The sequence below is a fragment of the Apiospora aurea genome, assembly GCF_038362705.1.
Source record: "Apiospora aurea strain CBS 24483 chromosome Unknown utg000002l_segment0_segment0, whole genome shotgun sequence".
In the NCBI taxonomy this organism is placed as follows: domain Eukaryota; kingdom Fungi; phylum Ascomycota; class Sordariomycetes; order Amphisphaeriales; family Apiosporaceae; genus Apiospora; species Apiospora aurea.
The window spans coordinates 1,528,959-1,551,339 of NW_027117389.1; the positions used below are offsets into that span (position 1 = coordinate 1,528,959).

A 22,381-nucleotide genomic window follows, 5' to 3' on the forward strand; every position below is an offset into this window, starting at 1 on the left:
TCACCGCGCATTCACATAGAAGGTGACTTAAACTGTTGATCACTCGCCGATTCACCGTGGTGGGTGGTGGATAGGTTAACCGGTTCTTCTTCCATTCCTTTTGCAACCCCTCGGAGCAGTCCCCCGAATACCTTCCGAGTGATATCCAACACCATGGCTAGCCCTGTAAGTTGAACCCATCATCTGATGAATGCGTGGGATGAGAAACTGACACGCGACGTCACCCCCGAAAGCCCAGTTTCAACGAGTCCATGCCCACGGGCGGAAACCCGCTCGAGGTCGACGTCAACGCCCAGTACGCCGGCCTCGAGTGGAACTACACCTACCTCGTCGTCTGCGCCTTCGTCGTCTGGCCCATCCTGCCCGGCATCGGCCTGCTCTACGGCGGCCTCGCGCGGCGCCACTCGGCGCTCTCGCTGCTCTTCCAGTCCTTCATGGTCGGCGCCGTCGTCGCCTTCCAGTGGATGTTCTGGGGCTACTCGCTGACCTACAGCCGCACCGCGGGGCCCTTCATCGGCGACTTGGCCAACTTCGGGCTGCGCAACGTCATGGCGGCCCCGTCGCCGGGGAACCCGGCCATCCCCGAGATCGTGTTTTGCTTTTACCAGCTCCTGTTCTGCGCTTGCACGGTCCAGATCGTGGTCGGTGGCGCGTTCGAGCGCGGTCGCATTATCCCCTCGCTCGTGTTCGGGTTTTGGTGGGCTACTGTCGTCTACTGCCCCATCGCCTGCTGGACCTGGAACTCGAAGGGATGGCTGTACAACGTGAGTCAACGAAACCACATCCCAGCCAACAGTTGCCAGACGGACGCCATAGAAAGCACGCAGCTGACGATGACGATCTAGCTGCCTTCCCTCGACTTCGCCGGCGGCGGTCCCGTCCACATCGCCTCGGGCTGGTCGGCGCTAGCCTACGCCCTCGTCCTCGGCAAGCGCAGGAGGAACCCGGAGGACCACAGCCACGGCAAGCCGCACAACACGACCCTCGTCTTCCTGGGCACGGTCCTGATCTGGTTCGGGTGGTTCGGGTTCAACGGCGGATCCGCGCTCAATGCATCTATTCGCTCCATGGTTGCTGTCTTCAATACCAACACCGCTGCGTGTACGGGGGTGCTCGGCTGGGTACGTGTGAACCTGCACATTCTCAGTGTCCATCTAAGCTTTAGATATGCAAGGGGTCGAAGCTAACATCAAATTGTGGTTCAATAGGTCCTCGTAGACTACTTCAAGCACAAGCGCCGCTTCAGCGTCGTGGGCGCGTGCGAGGGCGCCATCGCGGGCCTCGTCGGCATCACCCCCGCCGCTGGCTACGTGAGCCTCTGGCTCGCCGCCGTCATCGGCCTCATCACCGGTGTGGTCTGCTGCCTTATCGAGGACATCAACGAGTGGCTGCACATCGACGAGGGCATGGACGTCTTCAAGCTGCACGGTGTTGGTGGCATGGTGGGCGCGTTCTTGACGGGTATCTTTGCGGACCAATCCAGTAAGTTGGTTTCCTTCCTCGCCTCCAAGTACATGCATAGGGCCAAATGTCATCAGTGCTAATATAAGCCGCGCAGTTTCGTCCCTGGATGGAGTTACTGTGGCAAAGGGTGCCATCAACGGCGAGGGGATCCAGGTCGGGCGCCAGTTCGCCGAGATCACCGCCATCTCCGCGTACTCCTTTGTGGTGTCGTGCGCGCTATTACTCATCATGAAGTACATCCCCGGCTTGCGCCTACGCATATCGGAGGAGGCGGAAGAGGGCGGTCTCGATATGGATCAATTCTTCGATGAGCAAATAGGCGACTGGGGACTTTTTCATCAGGCGCAGGGATTAGGTATGCACCCCCAGACGGTCATGGGGCGGGCGCCGGCCCATGCTGGGTCGGCGAGCGACATTGTCAACCAGGATAAAGGGTCACAAGAAAAGGCTTGAAATGGGTTCAGAGGCGCTACATCATGTGGAGAGATCGGGCTTATAAGTCATGCGTAGAAAGGATGTGATATAATATTAGACGTTAGACTGCTGTGAACTCATGTTCTAGGGGACACCCTTATCGAGAGCTTCTCGGGCTGGACAAACCAATAGTCCTTTGACTTCCAATCTGAGCGAGGCATAGCCAGCTCGAAGTCATATCTGGAAACGAGCTCGGGGATGAGTTTGTACATCTCCAAGGTCGAGATGTGACGGCCAATGCAGGTTCTCGATCCTAACCCAAACTGCGATACAAAGGGTTAGCAACTTTCCCATAAAGTGTTTGTGTGCCACTTCTGATGGCTGTTATTTCGTTTATTTTCAACTAACAGGCATGTAATTAGCCTCCATTTGCTGTAAGTGATTCGGGTTCCCCTTTTCCGCCTCGATCCACCGCTCAGGGCGGAACATGTCTGCGTCATCTCCGTATACGCTCCTGTCATAGTGAGCCACCCACAGGTTAATACCGACCACGGATCCAGCCTCGAAATACTGGTTGGATATGGTGGCGCCACCTTCGGGAACGACTCTCCACAGCGGCAGGCCCGGGGCTGGGTGTAGTCGTAACGCCTCCTTGATAACCGCTTGCAGGTACGGCATGCTGGCGTTGGCCGTCTTGAACGTGGTCCTGCCTTGTGTTCTTGGCTGCAATTCAACCTCTGTTCTCAGCTTCGTCATGGCTTCTGGCGTCGTGGTTAGGTGCCAGAGGATACTGGAGAGCGAGATGGCGGTGGTGTCGGACCCGGCAATGATGTTGCTCAAGCCCATCATGAAAATGTGGTGGGGCGTAACTCTCCCTGGGTGTTCGTCGTGAGTATCCATCAGCTTATCCAGGAAGTCTCGCGGTGCATTGCTATCTTCGCTGGTAGGCGGTTTGACACCGCTCTTAGAAAGGTTGGCTCTTGCCTCATTCCGAGCCGCAATCCTCTTCCCAACAAACCCCGTGAGATAGGTCCTACCCGCTGCGCCGCTGCTGGGGACCTTCTCCAATAATGGATACAAGTAAGGATGCAGCCAAGGGTAGATGCCGACCAGTGTCGAGTACGACATGGAGCTGTGCAGTGCCCGTAGGGTGCCGGCGATATCCTCGCCCCGGTCCAGGAAGCCGAAGCGCTGGGAGTAAGTCATGTCCCCCAGGACGTCAAACGCGAAGCACTGGAACCAGTGCACCATGTCGACAGTCTCACCCGAGCGGGCAAACTCGGCCATGCGCTCCAGGAAAATGTCGATGCAGTTATCGACGTAAGGCTCGTACGAGAGCAGCGCGCTCATGCTGTAGAGCGACTGGAAGCGCCGGCGCGTCTCGGCATGGCGCCGAATATCTTGGTCCGGGAACATGGCCCAGCGCTCAGGGTCCGGGTGCTTCCAGTCCTGGTACCAGTCGCTCTTGGGGAAGCGCGACGCGATGCCGTACACCTCCTTATCCGGCGCTGATAGCGAGAACCAGCCCGGTGCGACGCGGACGATGGGGCCATAACTCTGGTGCAGCGCGATGTTGTCGCGGTGCCAAGAGCCGTGCCAGACCCTCTTGAAGTACCAGAGTCTGGTGAACCGAGCGATCCGGGGACCCGGTACAGAGCGGGTTTTGGACGTTATCGTTTTCAGCAAACCCCGCAAGGAAAAAACCAACAAAGAAACAAAGAGACATCCGACGTAGAGTAGCGGTAGCATTGTATCAATCATTTCCGACCGCAACGATCAGACGATTATATTGTTTATGAGCTATATGATTATGTAGCAGGCATCTGTAGGATAATCGCAATGTCACCGTAGGCAGTTGGCTCTGATCATTGTTAGTCCGCCGTTGCTTGTTGGCCAGCAGTTCAAAGATGCGGCGAGGTTGCAGCAAACACTACAGCAACTGTGCCTCGCTCTAAGACACTGGACAAGGACAAAAAATAAAGAGCCGAAGACCTCGGTCTTTCCTGCAAAACCATCGCCAATTCTATCTACATGTACGCGGATGTATTCCGGATGTACCATGACAGAACCGTTGCAGGCTTGAAATATGCCGAGGCACTGCAAAAACTAACTCGCGTGACCTCCACTGGATACCTAGGTACATATTTTTCTGTGCTTCTCCAAGCCCTGAGGCTAAGTATGTATTGCACGATACCACCCAATACTGACCTGTATGTCGCATGGTGGCTCGCTCTTTTCTAGAATGGATCCAAGTTGTAATCCAGCTTCCTTCCAAGATCCCACGAGCCACGTGTCGGGGAATTCCCGACGCTATTAGCAATCAATGCCGCTGAAATTCAGGCACTGTAATTGCCGGTGGATTCTCTTGAGTCATGGCACCCGAGCTCACTGTAACCTCGCTAAGCCCCCTACGGCACAAGGCCTGGGCGCTACCAATTTCTTAACCACCCTGCCGGGAAGTTTGGTGGGGATTCTCTGGGGCCCCAACAGCCCCCCCAAGCCCCCCAGGCATTGAACTTCCCCGCAAACACGTTCGCGCTCCGGGCTCGTCCGCCGGACTGCCAGGTTTTGTTTTTGCGAAAAGGGCCGATACGACCCCATGGCAGTTCGGCAATGACCATATGACCATGAGGAGTTTTGTGGGGGAGAGGGCAAGGCACACGATGCCGGTGCCTGCTGGTACGATGGTGATGGATACGCCTCGTCCGAGCGGTGTCTCAATATAAAGGCCTCATCTCCCGTCGGCAAACAGTCCGAGGACAACTGGACTCGCCGACCAAGGACTCGCTCTCCGTCACGTCACCGCCAGTCAATATCGAAACATGCCGGGGCTCAGCTTGATCCGTATTTCCGTCTTGGCGGGCTTAGCATGGGCTCTCCCAGCATATGACTCAACACCCGTCGCGACAGTTCAGAATGGATCGTACTTTGGCGTCCTCAGTCCAACTTACAGCCAGGACAACTTCCTAGGGATGCCGTATGCCCAGTCGCCTACTGGGGATCTCCGGTTTCGCGCCCCTCAGCCACTCAATGAAAGTTGGGACGGGGTGCGCAACGCGACGGAGTACTCGCCGCAATGCTTTGGTTACGGTAGCGACACCTGGGTTCTGGGCAACTACGTCTCGGAGGACTGCTTGACCATCAACGTGGTCCGCCCTCATGGCGTCGGGAACGACGATACCAAACTGCCCGTTGCGCTCTGGATCCACGGCGGCGGCCTCACGAATGGCGGCTCCAGTGACCCGCGCTACAATCTCTCCCGCATCGTCGACCAGTCCGTCAAGATGGGCAAGCCGATGGTTGCGGTCAGCATGAACTACCGTCTGCACGCCTGGGGCTTCCTCTTCAGCGACGAGATCAAGGCGGCCGGCGCCGGCAACCTGGGCTTCCGCGACCAGCACCTCGCCATACAGTGGGTGCATGACAACATTGCTGCTTTCGGAGGCGACCCCAAGCAGGTCACTATCTGGGGCGAGAGCGCCGGAGCACGCAGTGTCGCCGCCCAGCTGGTCGCATTTGGCGGACGCGACGAGGGACTCTACCGCGCAGCCATCATGCAGAGCGGCACCGGCTACGAGACCGACTTCGGGGAGGTAGACACGGGCGCACTCACCTGGCAAGACTACTACAACACCCTCGTCAACAAAACGAACTGCGCCGGCGCCGCCGACACCCTGCAGTGTCTTCGAAATGTCCCCACCTGGGACTTGAGCAACATCCTCAACAGCACCGCCTCCCCGACGTTTTCGAGCCCCACCATCGACGGCGACTTCATCCAGGCCCCTCGCTGGCAGCTGGTCCGCGACGGCAAATTCGTCCACGTGCCCCTCATCATCGGCACCAACTTCGACGAGGGCACCTCCTTTGGCCAGAAGGGCATCAACACGACGGCGCAGTGGGAGGCCTACCTGCGCTCCTCCGCCAGCGCGAACAACGCGACCATCGCGGAGCTGTCCGCCCTGTACCCGGATGACCCCGCGGTCGGCATCCCCGCGACCTTCGAGGGCCGGCCCGAGGGCGAGCTGGCCAGCTACGGCGCCATGTGGAAGCGCGTCGCGGCCTTCGCGGGCGACCGGGGGTACCAAGCACCCCGGCGCGTCTGGGCGCAGGCCTGGGCCGCCGCGGGCCTGCCGACGTACACGTACGCATTCAACGTGCTGTCGACCGGCATCGAGCCGGTCGTGGGCTCGACGCACTTCCAGGAGGTCGCGTACGTCTTCGACAACACGGCGGGACTCGGGTACGACACCGCCGTCGCCGTGAACCCGTTCGGGGGCAAGCCCGAGGCCTACTTCGAGCTGGCCGACCTCATGTCGCGGATGTGGGTGAGCTTCGTCACGACGCTCGATCCGAACCGGCACGAGACGCCGGGGCATGATGAGGTGGCGTGGCCCGCGTACGGGCTGGAGAAGGCGCAGAATTTGGCGTTTGATGCGAATGTTACGGCGCTGGCTTATGTTCAGGGGGATGATTTCCGGAAGGAGCAGTTTGAGTACTTCCAGAAGAAGCTTTGGACATAGTGAATGGGTATATGTGACGTATAATTCATGATACGAAGATAACCAACATCTCCCGGCATGGCAAACAATAGAGCATGATATTCAAGAGTGAGTATCTAATATTTACGATAGGCAGGATCTCGGCTGTTCCAATTTACTACTGGCATGACTACCTAGGTAATCTCGAAATGCGCCGGCAAAGCCAAGAGACAGCTTTGGTAATCCGAGTCACTTGTACTTGCATTGACTTTGTTTGGAGTGAACAGGCATTTTCGAACCTGTCTGCCTTTGAAAGGCCATTTACTTGTTCCATGGACGGCTAGATAAAGAGTCATGGGTGCTGCTGGTCTTTGTAACATCAACGATCCCCACGGTGGTTTCTAGCGAATATGGAATAGTATACCGCCCGCTCTTTGTTGACCAACCCGCGCTTTGATAATCATTATAGACAAGGGTAGATCAGTTAATGTGGCCCCTTTCTTTTTGTTTCTGTTTGTCTGACAGGATAGGCAGCCTCATAACGCAGACTAAGGATGGTGTTTGCCTTTCTCTCTAGACAATGGAAGACTCAAGAACAATGCCATTCAGTATCTATGACTGCCTTAAAGAAACCGGAATGACCTCATTGACTCGAAGTCGTCTATAAATGGGCCCCCTTGCTCCTTGGCATTAGGTTGCTGGATCTTCCCTCCCTTTCGTAACACCACATATCAACACTTACCAAACCCAAACTTGTCTTCGGCATATACAACGGCGACAAAACACGCAACCATGTACACAGCAACATCCAAAACCCTCGTCGCAGCCGCGCTGGCGCTGCTCGGCGCCCCCCCACGCCACCCTCGCCCACATGATCATGAAGAACCCCCGCCCTTCGGCGGCTCCGGCCTCGACAACAGTCCCTTGGGGCCCAAGGACTACCCGTGCAAAGTCAAGGGCGACCCGGCGGCCTTCTTCAAGCGCGACAAGGTGACGACGGTCGCGGTGGGCGAGAAGCAGGAGCTCTCGTTCACGGGCGAGGCCGTCCACGGCGGCGGCTCCTGCCAGCTCGCCGTCACCAAGGACCTCGTGCCCACGGCGAGCTCCCACTGGCAGGTCATCCTGTCCATCGAGGGCGGCTGCCCGTCCAAGTCCGGCGTCGGGGCCAGCACGTACGAGTGGTCGGTCCCCGACGCCGTCGCGCCGGGCGACTACGTCTTCCAGTGGAGCTGGATCTCCAAGCAGGCGGGGCAGCCCGAGTTCTACATGAACTGCGCCGCGCTGACGGTCACGGGCGGCAAGAAGAAGCGAGACGACGACGAAGACGACGGATACGACCACGAACACGAACGCCACAGCAACGAGACGCTCGCGGGCACGGAGCTCTTCGCCCGCGCCGACACGTTGCCGGACCTCTTCGTCGCCAACCTCGCGGGCATCAACAACTGTCGCACCCAGACCAGCACCGACCCCAAGTTCCCGGACCCGGGCCCCAACGTCATCCGCCCGGGCGCGAATCCCAACTACGCTCAGATCAGTGGCGATTGCTCGCCCGGCGGTAAGGGGGAGGCCCGGCCGAAGGGGGGCGGCTCTTCTTCGGGTGGATCTTGGGGCGGCGCCGCGGGAGGTTCTTCCGGCGGCGGTTCCTCTTCTGGTGGCGGTGGCGGTGGTGGTGGTAGCCCTGGCAGTGGTGGAAATGATGGCCAATATCATGGTGAAGGTAGCAGTGGCGGCTCTGGCTCCGGCTCAGGTTCTGGTTCTGGCTCTGGAGGTTCCGCGTCTGCGCCCGCCAGCTCCCCCGCCGCCGCGTCCAGCCAAGCGCCCCCCGCCGGCGTGACCCCCTCCGGCTTCATGACCAGCATCGCCTCCGCAGCCTCTTCTTCCGCACCACCAGCCGCCGAGACTCCTTCTGCCGCCGCCACCGGCTCCTCTGGTGGTAGTGGCAGCTCTTCTCCGCCTCCTCCGTCCGGCGACGAGACCGGCGCCTGCACCGAAGAGGGCATCTTCAACTGCATCGGCGGCAGCGCGTACCAGCGCTGCGCCTCGGGGCAAGTGGACCGCGCTCGAGCAGATGCCCGGCGGCACCAAGTGCGCCGAGGGCAAGTCGGCCAACCTCTGGGCCCGCGGCGAGGCCATGATGATGCGCAGGCTCCGTCGCTAGAGGCTTGGATCGGCAGCATGAAATAGGAGGAGGTATCGGGTAGTTTCTCGCACGATCTTGGCTTTGATTTAGTCTAGGCCTAATGATAGGATACGAACTGAAGAGGTGACAACATAATACCAATTTAAGACTTGGGTTCAGATGTGACAACGTAGGACAGTGTTGAGACAGTATGCAAATCAATGATGTTGATTCAAGTTTTCATGATTCTATAGCTAATAAGGAGTGAATCTAGTCGCAAAGACTGACGTCGCTGTCAAGTCTTTAAACACAGCATCCACCATTAGTCCAAAAAGGAGAATTGCAAAGTCGGGTCTTCCTACTTACTTGTGTATTTCAACATGTTCCAACAATGGCTCTTTCTGATGTTACGCTCAGAGCTTGCTGGAGATAGGACCACTGCTGCAGCAAGAATCCCCGCCGCTCTTCGCAGCCACACCCGAAGCCGGAAAGGCGTCCCGAGACGTCGTGTCCTTGAAGACGGTCGTAGGCGGAACCCACAGCGCCGGATTCTTGACAAAGAAGTTGGACGCCCGCAGCATCACGCTGACGGGCTCGGCCGGCATGACGGGGAAATCCTCGGTGCGCGGGAAATGCGTGAGGCCGAACTGGACGTAGCACACAATGTCCGCGTCCGCAATGGACCCGCCGCGCGCGGCCCAGTCCTCGATGGTCGGGTTGTCGACGTGGCCCGGCACGCCGGTGCTCTGGCAGACGTAGTCGCCCGCCGGGAACAGCTCGTCGTCGCGGTAGGGCAGGACCCAGAGCGCGTGGCGGGCGAAGGCGGCGCGGGCGTGGACGACGCCGCCCGGCTGCGCCAGCAAGGGCGGGCTGTTGTTGTTGAGGACCTTGTACCCCACGGGCTTGTGCGAGGACGGGTTCAGCCGGTGGGGGTTCACGATGGTCCAGGACCGGCTCGTCTCGTGCTTGTAGTCGCGCATGCCCTCGCGCGCGTCCCGCAGCAGGGTCGCCCGGCTGTAGAAGCCGTTGCCGAACGGGTTCTCGGCGGACCCGACGGGGTGCTCGGAGGGCACGGCGTCGCACTCGAGGACGCTGTTGCGCGGGCCGTCGAGGGCCGGGTCCACGCGCAGCGAGAAGATGTGCTGGTGGTTGTGGGCGTCGAGGCCGCGCGCCACCTCGGTGCCGTACGGCGCCGCCGCCTCCGACGGGTGCAGGCAGTAGGTGTTGAGCATGCCCGTCAGCTTGACCTCGAGCTTGTAGGTGCCGTCGAGGCTGAAGCTGTGGTAGAAGCCGTACTCGTAGTTGGCCGCCGTGATGATCTGCGAGACGATGAGGCGGCGGTCCCGGGCCGAAATCACGGTGCCGTCTCGGTAGTCGGTGTGCTTGTACAGCAGGCCGTTGTCCTCCTCGTGGATGCACACGGCGTTCTTCAGGACGGCCGGGGAGCCGTCCGAGATCGACATGACGGCATCCAGGTAGTGGATGGCGCCCTTGCAGTCGCAGCCGAGCTTGAGACTGTTGGTCATCAGGCCGGTGCCGTACTCACCCACGTCGAAGGCGTGCTTCTTCTGGTGGGGAGCAGTGGGGTTGCCGTACGGCACCACCATCTCCACGATGCTGATGCGGTTGAAGAGCGAACGCTCCTTCTGCTCGTGCATGTCGTGCATGCGCACGTCGGAGAGCACGATTCCCTCGCGGTAGTTGAAGCCGACGTGCATCTTGTACCCGGCCCAGGACAGCTCGTTGCCGCGCATCTGGAAGGAGACGCCCTGGGGCTGGACGATGTCGATGGGCTTGAGGCGGTGCTGGTCGTACTGGTCGCCGACGTACTGGGGCAGGTAGTTGTGCTCCTCGAGCGGGGGCGGGACGCGCTCGCCGTTGACGCGCCGGACGTCGACGGCCAGGACCTCCTCGCGCTCGGTGTCGATGATGACGGTGAAGTCGAGCGGGTGGGCGTACTGGTTGTCGAGGGCGGCGGTGCGGTAGTAGGCCAGCCCCTGCTGCAGGCGGCGCTCGAAGCCCCAGCGGTCGTCGTGGCCGATGGCCCAGCCGTCGAAGAAGACGCGCGACATGTCGGCGATGCCGATCTCGCGGCACGCCCGCGCCACCTGCGGGTCGGCCCGGGCCACGCGCTCGCAGATGTCGAGGTCCTCGAGCGTCAGCATCGGGCCCACGTCGGTCACGCTCTTCCGGGCCTCGACCGCGCCCCGGGCCAGGTCGACCAGGACCTCGGACACCTGCCCGCTGCCGCGCTCGATGACGATGGCGAAGGCCCGGCGTTTCGGGCGCGGGCCGCTGCCGGCCTGGAAGGCTTGGTACTCATCCTTGCGCGGCTCTCGGAGAGTGATGCAGTTGAACTTGACGGTCTGGGGATGAGCATGCTTGCGGATCAGCTTTGCTGCCACCGTGATCTCCTCAACCGTGAGCTGGTCTATAGACCTGTTAGTATCGCTCTTTACCTCCGTTAGTCATTGGGAGGGGATCACTACATACCCAATGGGTGAGGAGGTGGCTCTGGGATTACGATTTCGCTTTGAGAGGAACCATTGGCATCGTCCCGATAGATTATGTAACCGGGAATGGTTGAGGTGTCGGGCGTCATTTTGGCGGCATGAATGTGCCATACGTGTTGAGTGCGGAGCACGGGGTTGCGATTCTTGGACCGTTCAGTCCTCGGGGCTGCTAGCCAGTGGCTTCTGGTGAAGCGTTGGTGGGTAGAGTAGGTGTAGTCTCGTTTGCAGGAAGCTGTAAGGAGCTGAATAGGTTCTCAGGGTAAGGAGAAAGCGATAGCTGGAATCGGATTTATAGTGGAACAGCTGTTAGTCGTCCCGTACGGCGCTAAGCTCGGTTGGTTCCACGATACGACCAGAGTGTCGGGGTTAAGGCAAGTCGCTTGGATTTACCGAAGAACCGTGCCGTGCCGCCGGAAGTGCCCAGGTCTAGGCCGGGTCAGCAGTCGATCTCCTGCCGGGCTGCTACAAAGTCAAGTCTGCAGCCCAACGCTGGGTGGTGGCTGGGTTCTGGCCGCGTCGGTGCCCAGAGCATCCGGCGCCCGGAGCCAGGGATATATCCAAGACGGGGCACTAATACGGAGTAAACACATCTTAACCTTAGTAGCTAGTTGCGGGTCTCGAGTCAGGGATGCTCTCCCGCAGCCGCCCACTTAAATCTGTGTGCGTCATTGGATACGGCCAAAATACAGTGTGTATAGTCCGGCAATATATACTGTACCGGCGGGTATACTCCAAGATAAGATCAGACGGAATGCTAAGCAACTCGGAGCAATATATTTATACTCATGCGGCGCATATTAGTCCCCTGTATGACCAACATGCTTCAGATAACGCATGCGGCGCATGCAACGCGTGCAGTGGTATGCAGTGGTTTGCAGCTCCCATGCACCTCTATGCACTTCTATGCAACTCCTCTGCAGTCTTGCACAGTACTATGGAGCCGAATTGCCGTGATAAGAGCCCCAGTCAGGGCCCAGCAGAGCCCAGTCAGAGCCCGAAACCGAGGTTCCACCTCCCACGTCGCTGTCGCATTTTTCTTATCTGATCCGCCGGGTTGAGCCCCCTCTTCCGCCCTAGAACGAGTTTAGATGAAAAATCACAGTCCGGGGAAATATTTGGCGGCGCTTGCTGACCGAAGTCACAGTGTCACGCCACTCCTGAACCGCCAGCATCGAGACGGGGAATTGCAGCAGATGAGATATTCCTTGGCTAAATGGATAGTCGTCCTGCCTTTTCGGTGTGTCCCGTAGACACCTTATCGGGGCCCCCCGCTGTTCACTAGAAAGGCTGCTTTCGGATCAGTGGCACGCGACCACGTTAAAAGCGTCACGTTTCCTGCCATAGGTCCTCGCCGAAGGGTTTCTTGTTTCTTCGTCACCACAACCTTGCCCGGAAGGAAAGACGCATTACTCCTGGCTGTGGATCTGCCGACTCCAGAAACGAGCTTCCCGTCATGGACACCGACATCCCCCACGACCACGCCAAGACCCACCACCGCACCCGGCCAGCCGACACAGCATCCTTCGACCAAGATGGCCAGGATCTCGCCGACCTGGGCCACGAGCAGGCCCTGACCCGGAAGTTCAGCCTGTGGAGCATGCTGGCCCTGACCTTCAGCGTGCTCGGCACGTGGGCCACCATGGCCCAGAACCTCGCCAGCGGCCTGTCCAACGGCGGGCCCGTCTCCATCCTCTGGGGCATGGTCCTGGTCCTCGCCTGCAACGTCGCCGTCGCCGTCTCCCTCGGCGAGCTCTGCAGCGCCATGCCCACCACCCTCGGCCAGGCCTACTGGATCTCCCGCCTCTGGCCCGCGCCGGCCGGCCGCTTCCTGAGCTACATGTGCGCCTGGATCAACACCTTCGGCTGGTGGGCCCTGTCCGCCTCCCAGATCGCCTTCATGACCAACTTCATGCTGAGCATGAAGCTCCTCTTCGACCCGGACTGGGAGGGCGGCAGCATCGGCTGGGTCCAGTTCGTCGTCTACCTCGGCCTCACCTTGGCCATGACCGTCATCAACCTGGTTTCGTGCCGGCACGACAAGGTATTACCGCTCTTCAATAACGTGGTCGGCATCACGTTCGCTGGCCTCTTCTTCGTCGTGTCGCTCGCCTTGCTCATCTCGGTCGGCATAAAGCCAGACCTGCACTTCCAGTCGCCCTCCTTCGTCTTCGGGGCGTGGGTCAATGAGACGGGCTGGAGCGACGGCATCGTCTGGTTCATCGGCCTCGTCCAGGCCGCGTACGGTCTCACGGCCTACGACTCGGCCATCCACATGATCGAGGAGATCCCGAACCCGCGCGTCAACGTGCCCAAGGTCATGTGGCTGTCCGTGGTCAGCGGCGCCGTCACGGGCTTCCTCTTCATCGTCGTCTGCCTCTTCTCCGTCCAGTCCCTCGACGACATCCTGAGCCCCATGAGCAGCCTGCCCTTCATCGACCTGCTCTGGAAGTCGACGGGCCTCGACGCCGCCTGCGTGCTGCTCGCCCTCTTCATCTTCAACGGGTTCGGCCAGGGCACCAGCATCGTGACCTCGGCCTCGCGGCTTACGTGGAGCTTCGCCCGCGACGGCGGGCTGCCCTGGAGCCGCTACCTGTCCCGCGTCGACGAGACGTGGAAGGTGCCGGCGCGCGCGACCTGGGCGCAGGGCATCGTCATCGGCCTGATCGGCGTGCTCTACATCTTCGCCAACACGGTGCTCGAGGCCATCCTGAGCGTCAGCACCATCGCCCTCACCATCTCGTACGCCATGCCCATCCTGACGCTCCTGTGCGTGGGCCGCGACCAGCTGCCCGCGGGGCCCTTCCGGCTCGGCCGCGTCATCGGGCCCGCGGCCAACTGGGTCTCCATCGTCTACTGCTGCATCACCACCGTCTTCTTCTTCTTCCCGAGCCTGCCCCACCCGGCCCCGAGCGACATGAACTACGCCATCGCCGTGTTCGGCATCATGATGTGCGTCGCCCTGAGCTTCTGGTTCCTCAAGGGCCGGCACACGTACTTCCAGGCCACCGTGGTGGACATTGAGGGCCGGTCGCCAGGACTGAGGCCGATCCAGGGCTCGAATAGCTCCAGCAGCGGCATAGGTCCGAAGCGCAAGACCGAGGTGTGAAAAGGGATATAGGCACCCATTGTGTGGACTTCACCCAAAAATTATTTTGTATTATACCTCTTTTGACGGACTTAGAATTGGAGATATTTTTGATATTAGTTTCTATCGCACGGCAGAGAGCGTTCCGATGGTATATTAAGTGCTAAAGTGCTATCTAAAGAAAAGGAAGAAAAGGATAAAAGAGAAAGGTGCTACCGTGCTAATAAATATATAAATGAAATATTTAGCGTAGCGCGTTAGGCGCGTTAAGGGGCGACCTTTTATTTTTATCCTCTTACGATATACCCCTTATTTAACTTACTAAGTAGGTTAATTATTTATATAAGTAAAATTAAAGCTATTATAAGTTAATAATTATAAGGTAAAGGTACCTTAGTAATTATTGCTTAAAAAATAAAAGCCTTAGTTTATTAAAGTAAATATAATGTAATTCGCTTATAATAATTATTAATATAAATAATAAATGTAGTTTTAAGTAAATAATTAATTGCCTCGTAGCGTACTATAAAGTATTTTTAAGTATAACTAGCTAGCTTAGCTTTTTTTTTTTTTTATATTTTTATTATTATATATATAAATCTTTATATTACGCCTCGCTTACGAACGTTTATTAATTACGAGATAGTTTATAATTATTACTTTAAATTTATTTTATAAGTATTTTTATAACGCTTAATATATTATATTCGCCGGTAAGTTAATATTATACGCTTAGATAGCTTTATAATATTAATTTTAGTATATAAAGTTATAGATTTTACCCTTAATTTATATACTATTAGTGTTAACGAAAGAGAAGGCGGTAATAAACCTCCTCGCGGCTTAGTTAAGCTACTTTATAAGTATAAGGATAATAATAAGATATTTCCGCCTTTAAAGGATTTTAAATAAACTATTATTATAAATCGCGCTTAGCGTAAAAAGGATATTAAAAAGAAGGTTCGGTATAAAGCTAAGCGTATTAAGCGTGCTTCGTAGTTTAATTAATTCTCCGTTAAGTATATTAAATATATTAAGTAGCTTATCGTTTTACTTATTATTATTATTAAAAAACCCGTTATTATACTTATTAAGCCTATTATTAAACCCGTTATTAAGCCCGCTAAGCTTATTATTAAGCCCGTTAAACCCTTTAAGACGCGTGCCGAGTTTATAGTTATAATTAAGGATTAGCGCTAAGTTATTATAACCTTTTTAAATAATATCGTTTCGCGTAATAAGCTGCTTACTAGCGTTAGTTTATTAATATAGTTAAGTACCTCGATTTCTTTTAACCGTCGAGCCCCTCGCGGTTCCTCGAGTAAGAGCTAGAAATTTATTTAACCCAATAAAGTACACCGCGATACGTATATAAATTATTTACGCTCGGTGCTTTTTAATATTATAAAAGCTTTTTATTACCGTAAAACCTTTAGTTTTAATATTATTAAATACTTTAATTATTATAAATATAATTATATATACATATCCTTATAAACTATTTAACGTGCTTTTAATATATTAATGTAATTTAATTACGAGAACTTTACCCTTATAATTATATATCGTATCGCTCGTTATTTTATTAAGGAGGCTATTAACTACGCTATTTAAAATAAAAGTAAGATTAATATAAGTTTATTAAAATACTTAATAATTTAATCTCGTTTATTAATAACGTTTATAAAAGTAGTTTAAGAAATATCGTTATACTTTTCGTACGTTTATAAACGTTAAAGTTATAAGTTAAGCTCACTATTTTTATAATAATATTAACGAGCTTATTATCGTTAATATTTAGCGTAAAATTAATAACCCGCTAAGCGCCTTACCTATTTTAAGCCCTTTATATACGCCCTTATATAATATTAATTTTAATATACGTAATCGCTTAGTTAAAAAGCGTTTTACCCCTAAGAGCTTTTCGCTTACTCCGGTAAAATTTAACTTTAAAGATCCTTTTACTAGTATTAACTTCGAGTTAAATTAAATAGTTAACCCTTATATTATTATCGTTAACGTGTTATCGTTAATAGTAATAAGTATTTTATAGCGTTCTTTATTTTTTTATGTTTAAAATACGTAAATTAATTAAGCCGGCGTGTTTATTAAAACCTCTCGCGGGCCTTTATACCTTAATAGTTTTATCCTCTTAAGGTTCGATTTCTTAATTTAATAGAAATTCGGTGGTTATAATAATTATTTCGTTATCGCTTCGTGTTTACCTCTTTATAATATATAATTAAACTATTAAATATTTTATAAGTTTAAGAATCCTTTTTAATATTCGAACTTAATACGTAAAAGGTTCTTTATTAATTTATTTATTAGTATATTTTTTATAATAAGGTAAGTTATTACTACGGCGCACTTTAAAATAAGCCTTTAATAGCCTTATTAACTAGAGTGGGGCAAGGGTATACGAGAGATAGCCCGAGCGCTATTTAATTTTTCCCTACTTATTTAAATAAAGAAATCGTTCCGGTAAGGCTAAATATTTTCCTTCTTTCCTTATTTTTTCGGTTTTCTATAATAAAGTAATAATTTATAGCTTTGCCTCTCGAATTACTACAACTGTAATATTACCGAAAAAATAGGGAAAAAAGGAAAAAGTTCAGCCTTACCGGGACGATTTCCTTATTTAAATAAGTGGGGAAAAAGTTAAGTAGCGCTCGGGCTATTTCTCGTATACCCTTACCCTACTCTAGTTAGTAAAACTACTAAAGGCTTATTTTAAAGTACGCCGTAATATTACCCCCCTTTAAAATAGCTCGTTTCGAGATATATTAAATAAAAAATTAGTATTATAACTACTTAAACTTATTCTTTTATTTAAATTATTATCTTTTTTAACCCTTTCGTTATACCGTTTTTTTTTCGAGGGCGGCCGGTTTATTATTATTTTCGTATAGCTCGTTAAACGTGTCGTTTTTAATCGTTTATAACTAGTATTATAAACGTATTAAGGGATTAAAGGCTTCGGGATTTTATTCGTAGTAAGTTTATAATTATTTAGCCGTATTTTTAAAGTTTTTTACGGGATACTAAGTTAAATCGAGATCCTATCCTTTTTATTTAACTTAATATTATAACTTCCGATAATAAATCTTTAAGCTAGTAATACGGTATACCTCTTATTCTTCTTCTTCGCTTAATTTAATTATTTCGCCGTTAAAGTTTCGTACCGTTTATTTAATTAAAAGGTTATTTAAGTATTTCTTAAATCGATTTATATAGAAAACCTTAGAACCTATTTATTTTTCTAAAACTTTTAGTAAATATAAGTAACCGATTTTTCGTTCGATTTTATAGTGCTATTAAGTTAAAGGATAATAGAGCTTATTAATAGGCTTTATAAAAGACTAGGTTTTTTTAATAATAAATACCCGATCCTCGACATCGAAATCTAGTTACTATCGGTACTTATTTTTTTAATTACACATTCTTTATTAAGCTTTAATTATATTTCTTTTAACTACTTTATAATAGTTAACGATTCGCTTTATCTAATTTTATACGGTTATTCGGCTAAGCTTTTCGCGTTTTTCTAAGTTCGTTATATTTTTAATCCTAGCTTTTTAATCCTAAATAAATTTTATAAAGAACCCTATTTCGATTTCGTAAAGGGAGTACCTTATTAAATTTTAGGGTAACGCAGCCTAGGCGATATTTATAACCGGTAAGGTTTCGTTTTAATCGTTTTAAAAATAATTAATAAATACTCGTAGTTTTTATTCGAGGTATTAAATCGCTACCTTAGCTTATTTTACCGTTTAAGAGTAACCTGCTAAGGATAGCTTTTACTTAATTTTTAGGATTTTTAATACTTTATTTATAAAAGCGGAAATAAATTACGGTTTTCGGTTTAAGGTTATTATTAAAAGGTAACTATATATCCGGTATAATCCTTCGTAATATAATCGGGCTATTTCGGTTACGGTGACAATTATCCGGTAAGTAATACTTTATATTTATTTCTTTAATTTATCGATTATTAGTATAATATTATCGTTCCTTTTTTTGTTTTTAGGTATTATTTTAAAGTTTACCGCGATAGTGTCCTAAGGTTATAATAGAATTAATAATGAGTATAAAAAGCTTAGTGTTTTATCGCGGGGAACTTTACTCGGCTTATATTTTATACAGTTAATTATAAACATATCGTAATCTTTACTTAATCCTAGCCACTAATATTTTATTTATACCAGCCGCCTAGTTTTATTTTTTCCTAGGTATACTATAAAGGTCCGAGAGTAAACTTTATCGATTATACGGGTCCGAAAATTACTTTTATCGGGCATAATAAGGCGGCTTTAAAATAAAATAAACTGTTTATTAATAGTCTATTTTTATATTTTATTTTCTCGGGCTCTTTATTTATATATTTTTAACCCCGAATATATAATATTCTCGTATAAGAGGGTATCGATAAGTTTATATTTAAAATATTTAGGTAGCTTCTCGACTAGGTATAATTAAGAGCTCGCTTTTTTTTTAATTAAGCAACGCGTTTCTTTTAAAGCTTAAATAACGTTTAAAAAGGCTAGTTTAAATAGGGCTATAGTTTATTAGGCGTCCTTTTTATCTTTTTGAGTTTTAAGATTACCCGTTTTTTTAAAAAGTGTATTAGTAAGGATGTTTTTTTTCCTCGGCCTATAAGTAATTATAAAATTATATTATAATAACGTGTCGGCCTAAACCGTTTATTTTACGTTAAATAATCGTTTAGTGCCGAAATATTAAAGTATTTCGTAATTAATAATTACGAAAAATAGTTAAAATCGTTATAATCCTATTAATTCCGCTTTTTAGTATTTAAGCGTTTTTATTACTATTAATATTTCTTTATTTTAAATAGGATAGTTATACTCGGCTCCTTATATCGTTTCGGAGTAAAAATATACGGGATGCTATTTATCGTTGGGTTTTTTTTTTAGAGCAGGACGCTAATTAAGATATTATTCGATATATCGGTTTCGACTCGGGTTTTTTTATCGTAAAAAAAGTATATTAACACGGGCGCTTTTAAGAGTAATTTTTTTAGCTTTTTAAATACTTTTTAATATTCGTCGGTCCACGTAAAAGTAAAACTTTTTTAATTAGGTTTATTAAAGGCTTAGCGATGCGGCTATATTTATATACGAAGCGTCGATAGTAATTATAAAATTTAAGAAAAAACTAAACGGCTTTAATATTAATAAAAGCGTTCTAATCCTTAACGGCTTTAATTTTTTCAGGGTCGACTTTTACGCCGTTTATATTTACTATAAAGCCGAAATATTTAATCTTAGTAACGTGAAATTCGTATTTCTTTATATTAACTTAGAGACCTACTTCCTTTAATTTTTATAATACTTTTTTAATATATTCTATATACTCTTCCTCGCTTTCCGAGTAAATTAAAATATTATCGAGGTAAGCGCTATAAAATAAATTTAAATACTTTATTAAGATTTCGTTAATAAACCGCTAGAACGTTGCGAGGCTATTAGTAAATCTAAAAAGAAAAACTTAATATTTAAAGGATTTATACTTAGTTCGAAATATCGTTAAATTTTAATCCTAGAGTTTTATACGAATTTTATAAAATACTTAGCGAATATCGATCTTAATATATATTTTAACTTTAGTTATCTTATTAAGGGTCTCGTTAATTAATAATAGCGAATACCGGTCCTTCTTAATAAATATATTTAATTTATAATAATTAACGTAAAAATAGAGTCCTCTATTAACCTTTCGTGTAAATAAAATAGGCGCTATTTACGGAATAATATTATTAACGATAAAACTTTTTTTAAGGCGGCGGTAACGTATTTTTTATAAGTTTTAAGTTCCTCGAGGAATATTTTATAAAGTAAGCTAAATTTTAAGTCCTCGGGGCTTTTTTTTTTTTAAGTTTATTCGGTAATTATTTACGTTTCCTCGGTACGGCGCGATAATATTAAATTAGGTTTTATTAAAAATATCGTGGTATTTATAATAATTAAAGGGCATAACTTTTTTAACTTTTTATTTTAAGGTTTTTTCGTTATTTAGTAAAAAATCGCTTTTAAGGTTAATAACTCGGTTAATATTACTTAAGTATACGATTTTTGTAACGTCGGAACCGATATCGCTAAAAAATCCGTTTACGTTTAAGGTTTATACTTTAACGGGCCTTAATTTATACTATCCTACGCCGTTTCGTTTTAACCCGTAAGGGGGTTTTTCGGGGAACGACCCCTTTTAAGTAAAGGTTTTTTAATTAAGCGCGGGGGTAGTAATTTATTAAGTTAACGGTTTATTTTAAAGATTTCGGGATTTTTAAACCGGTTTTTCGAAAGCGGTTTTAATATAACGTAGCGGGGTAGTATCGGTCCTTTTATTATTTAGTTTTAGCTGTTTATTTTTTATTTTTTAGTAAACTGTTCGATATGCTGTCGGACTGCTTTTATAGTAGCCTAAAGAATTACCTCCGGTTTTTTAAGTTAACCTAGGGACGGGCTATCGTTTAGGGTTTCCGGTTTATTTATTATAATAAGCTATCGGTAATTAAATTAAGGCTTCGGAAAAAAAGTTTTATTCCGCCTTCGTTTATTTTTAATAGATATTTTTTTTATTTCTAAGTAACGTTTTAATTATACTCGGGTTTTTTTAAAAACTGTTTTACCTTTATAATATCGATGTTTCGAGTTTAGGCTTTTTATTAGTCCTTTAAAAAAATTAGCCGTTTCCTTCGATAGTTTATTATAACGTCGTATTCTTTAAACTATTTTCGTTTAATAATAAGGTCGTACTTTATATTAATTATAAAGAAAGGTATAAGAAATGTTTTATATCTTTATATCTTAAAGTTTAAAAAAAGGGCGATATTAATTAATTAAAGGGATTTACCGTTATATTCTCCGATAATTTTAAGTTAAAACTTAATTAATTATCGAGGGTTTAATCGTTTTATTACTTTACGGGCTAATTTTACGCTTATAAATAGTTTTTCGTTAACTCCCGTGTTCGCGAGTATATTAGTGGTGGTAATAAATAATTTATTGTTTATTATAGTATAAGTAAGGGTAAAAGGGTCCCCTTTAAGGTAAGTTTATAAGAAATTAAAAAGTATATTTTATATACTTAACTCGGATAATATCCTTAGAAAAAAGTTAAAATTCTTTAAGGTACTTAGTTTTCCGAGTTATCGGAGTCTTTTTTAAACGAGTAGAGCTAAATAAAACGGTTAATTTAAAATTAATAAAATTATATCTTATTAAAGCTATTAATCCGTTAACTCGCTTAATACGCTACTAGTCGAAGGTTTTTTTATTAAGATAGTTCCGGGAGAAATATCCGGTTTTTTTATAATTAAAGTATACTTTTTTAGTTAAAAGCTTTTTTATTTCAACGGTAGGGATGCGACGGGAAATGTCGGTCTATTTAAACGATCCGATAGCGGAGCTACCGGCGGAACTAGTTTTAAAAGTAATACTTTATTTAGTATTTTTTTAATAGGTTTAACGTTATCCTTTTTTTTACGCTATTACGTTAAACGTAATTACGATTTTATTAATAATTTTATCGAAAGATAATAGAATAGAATTTATTAAACGAAATATCGTTATTATAATAATTAATAACTACTTTTTTGTTTAATCGAGCGGGTAATTTATTATTAAGTTTTCGTTTATAGTCGTTTTTTTTAACGCGGGCGTGTCCGGTTAATTTAATAAACTCGAGTCGAAAAGTTTAAAAGCTATTATTAAGCTTTATAATTAAGTTTCGAAAGGCTTTATAAGCTTTTTCGTAAGCGTTAAGGTTATAATATTATTCGTATAAGTAATTTAAGAGGTTTTTAAAAGTTTTAATTAAGGGGTTATTTCACTCGTTAATAACGAAGGGGTGTAAGTTTTTAGCGGTTTTACCGTTAACCCGGCTAATAATATAAGTATATTTATTCTTATCGGTAAAGTAATAGTTAATATTCGTTTTTAACTTACCTTTTAAGGTTATAAACTAGTAGTCGAACTTGACTTTAAAGTCCTTCTTATTAGTAAACAGGGGGTAATGCTACGGCGCACCTTAAAATAAGCCTTTAATAATTTTGCTAACTAGAATAGGGCAAGAGTATACGAGAAATAGCCTGAGCGCTACCTAACTTTTCCCCACTTATTTAAATAAGGAAATCGTCCCGGTAAAGCTAGACCTTTTTTTTTTTCCCTATCTTTTTCGGTTTTCTATAATAAAGTAATAATTTATAGCCTTGCCTCTCGAATTACTATAACTATAATAGTTATTTAAAAAGCTCGTTTTTAATACTCTTATTATAGTTAAA

The 22,381-nt window shown here is 47.9% G+C and overlaps 6 protein-coding genes across 6 annotated transcripts; 4 read left to right on the forward strand and 2 right to left on the reverse strand.

Annotated features, from left to right (window-relative positions):
• Nucleotides 1–153: 153 nt before the first annotated feature.
• Nucleotides 154–1,917, forward strand: PG986_002875 (uncharacterized protein; the record flags this gene model as incomplete). Its single annotated transcript, XM_066839097.1, has 5 exons — nucleotides 154–165; nucleotides 234–764; nucleotides 846–1,121; nucleotides 1,209–1,482; nucleotides 1,559–1,917. 5 exons carry the CDS (start codon nucleotides 154–156, stop codon nucleotides 1,915–1,917), a joined length of 1,452 nt encoding a protein of 483 aa, XP_066704161.1.
• A 98-nt stretch (nucleotides 1,918–2,015) lies between these two features.
• Nucleotides 2,016–3,627, reverse strand: PG986_002876 (uncharacterized protein; the record flags this gene model as incomplete). The annotated part of the gene is made up of 2 exons (XM_066839098.1): nucleotides 2,016–2,201; nucleotides 2,287–3,627. 2 exons carry the CDS (start codon nucleotides 3,625–3,627, stop codon nucleotides 2,016–2,018), a joined length of 1,527 nt encoding a protein of 508 aa, XP_066704162.1.
• A 1,073-nt stretch (nucleotides 3,628–4,700) lies between these two features.
• Nucleotides 4,701–6,398, forward strand: PG986_002877 (carboxylesterase family protein; the record flags this gene model as incomplete). The annotated part of the gene is made up of 1 exon (XM_066839099.1): nucleotides 4,701–6,398. The coding sequence occupies one exon, from the start codon at nucleotides 4,701–4,703 to the stop codon at nucleotides 6,396–6,398; it is 1,698 nt and encodes a 565-aa protein (XP_066704163.1).
• Nucleotides 6,399–7,148: 750 nt separating this feature from the next.
• Nucleotides 7,149–8,543, forward strand: PG986_002878 (uncharacterized protein; the record flags this gene model as incomplete). The annotated part of the gene is made up of 1 exon (XM_066839100.1): nucleotides 7,149–8,543. One exon carries the CDS (start codon nucleotides 7,149–7,151, stop codon nucleotides 8,541–8,543), a length of 1,395 nt encoding a protein of 464 aa, XP_066704164.1.
• Nucleotides 8,544–8,891: 348 nt separating this feature from the next.
• Nucleotides 8,892–11,080, reverse strand: PG986_002879 (uncharacterized protein; the record flags this gene model as incomplete). The annotated part of the gene is made up of 2 exons (XM_066839101.1): nucleotides 8,892–10,909; nucleotides 10,972–11,080. The coding sequence occupies 2 exons, from the start codon at nucleotides 11,078–11,080 to the stop codon at nucleotides 8,892–8,894; spliced, it is 2,127 nt and encodes a 708-aa protein (XP_066704165.1).
• A 1,364-nt stretch (nucleotides 11,081–12,444) lies between these two features.
• Nucleotides 12,445–14,097, forward strand: PG986_002880 (uncharacterized protein; the record flags this gene model as incomplete). The annotated part of the gene is made up of 1 exon (XM_066839102.1): nucleotides 12,445–14,097. The coding sequence occupies one exon, from the start codon at nucleotides 12,445–12,447 to the stop codon at nucleotides 14,095–14,097; it is 1,653 nt and encodes a 550-aa protein (XP_066704166.1).
• Nucleotides 14,098–22,381: the final 8,284 nt, after the last annotated feature.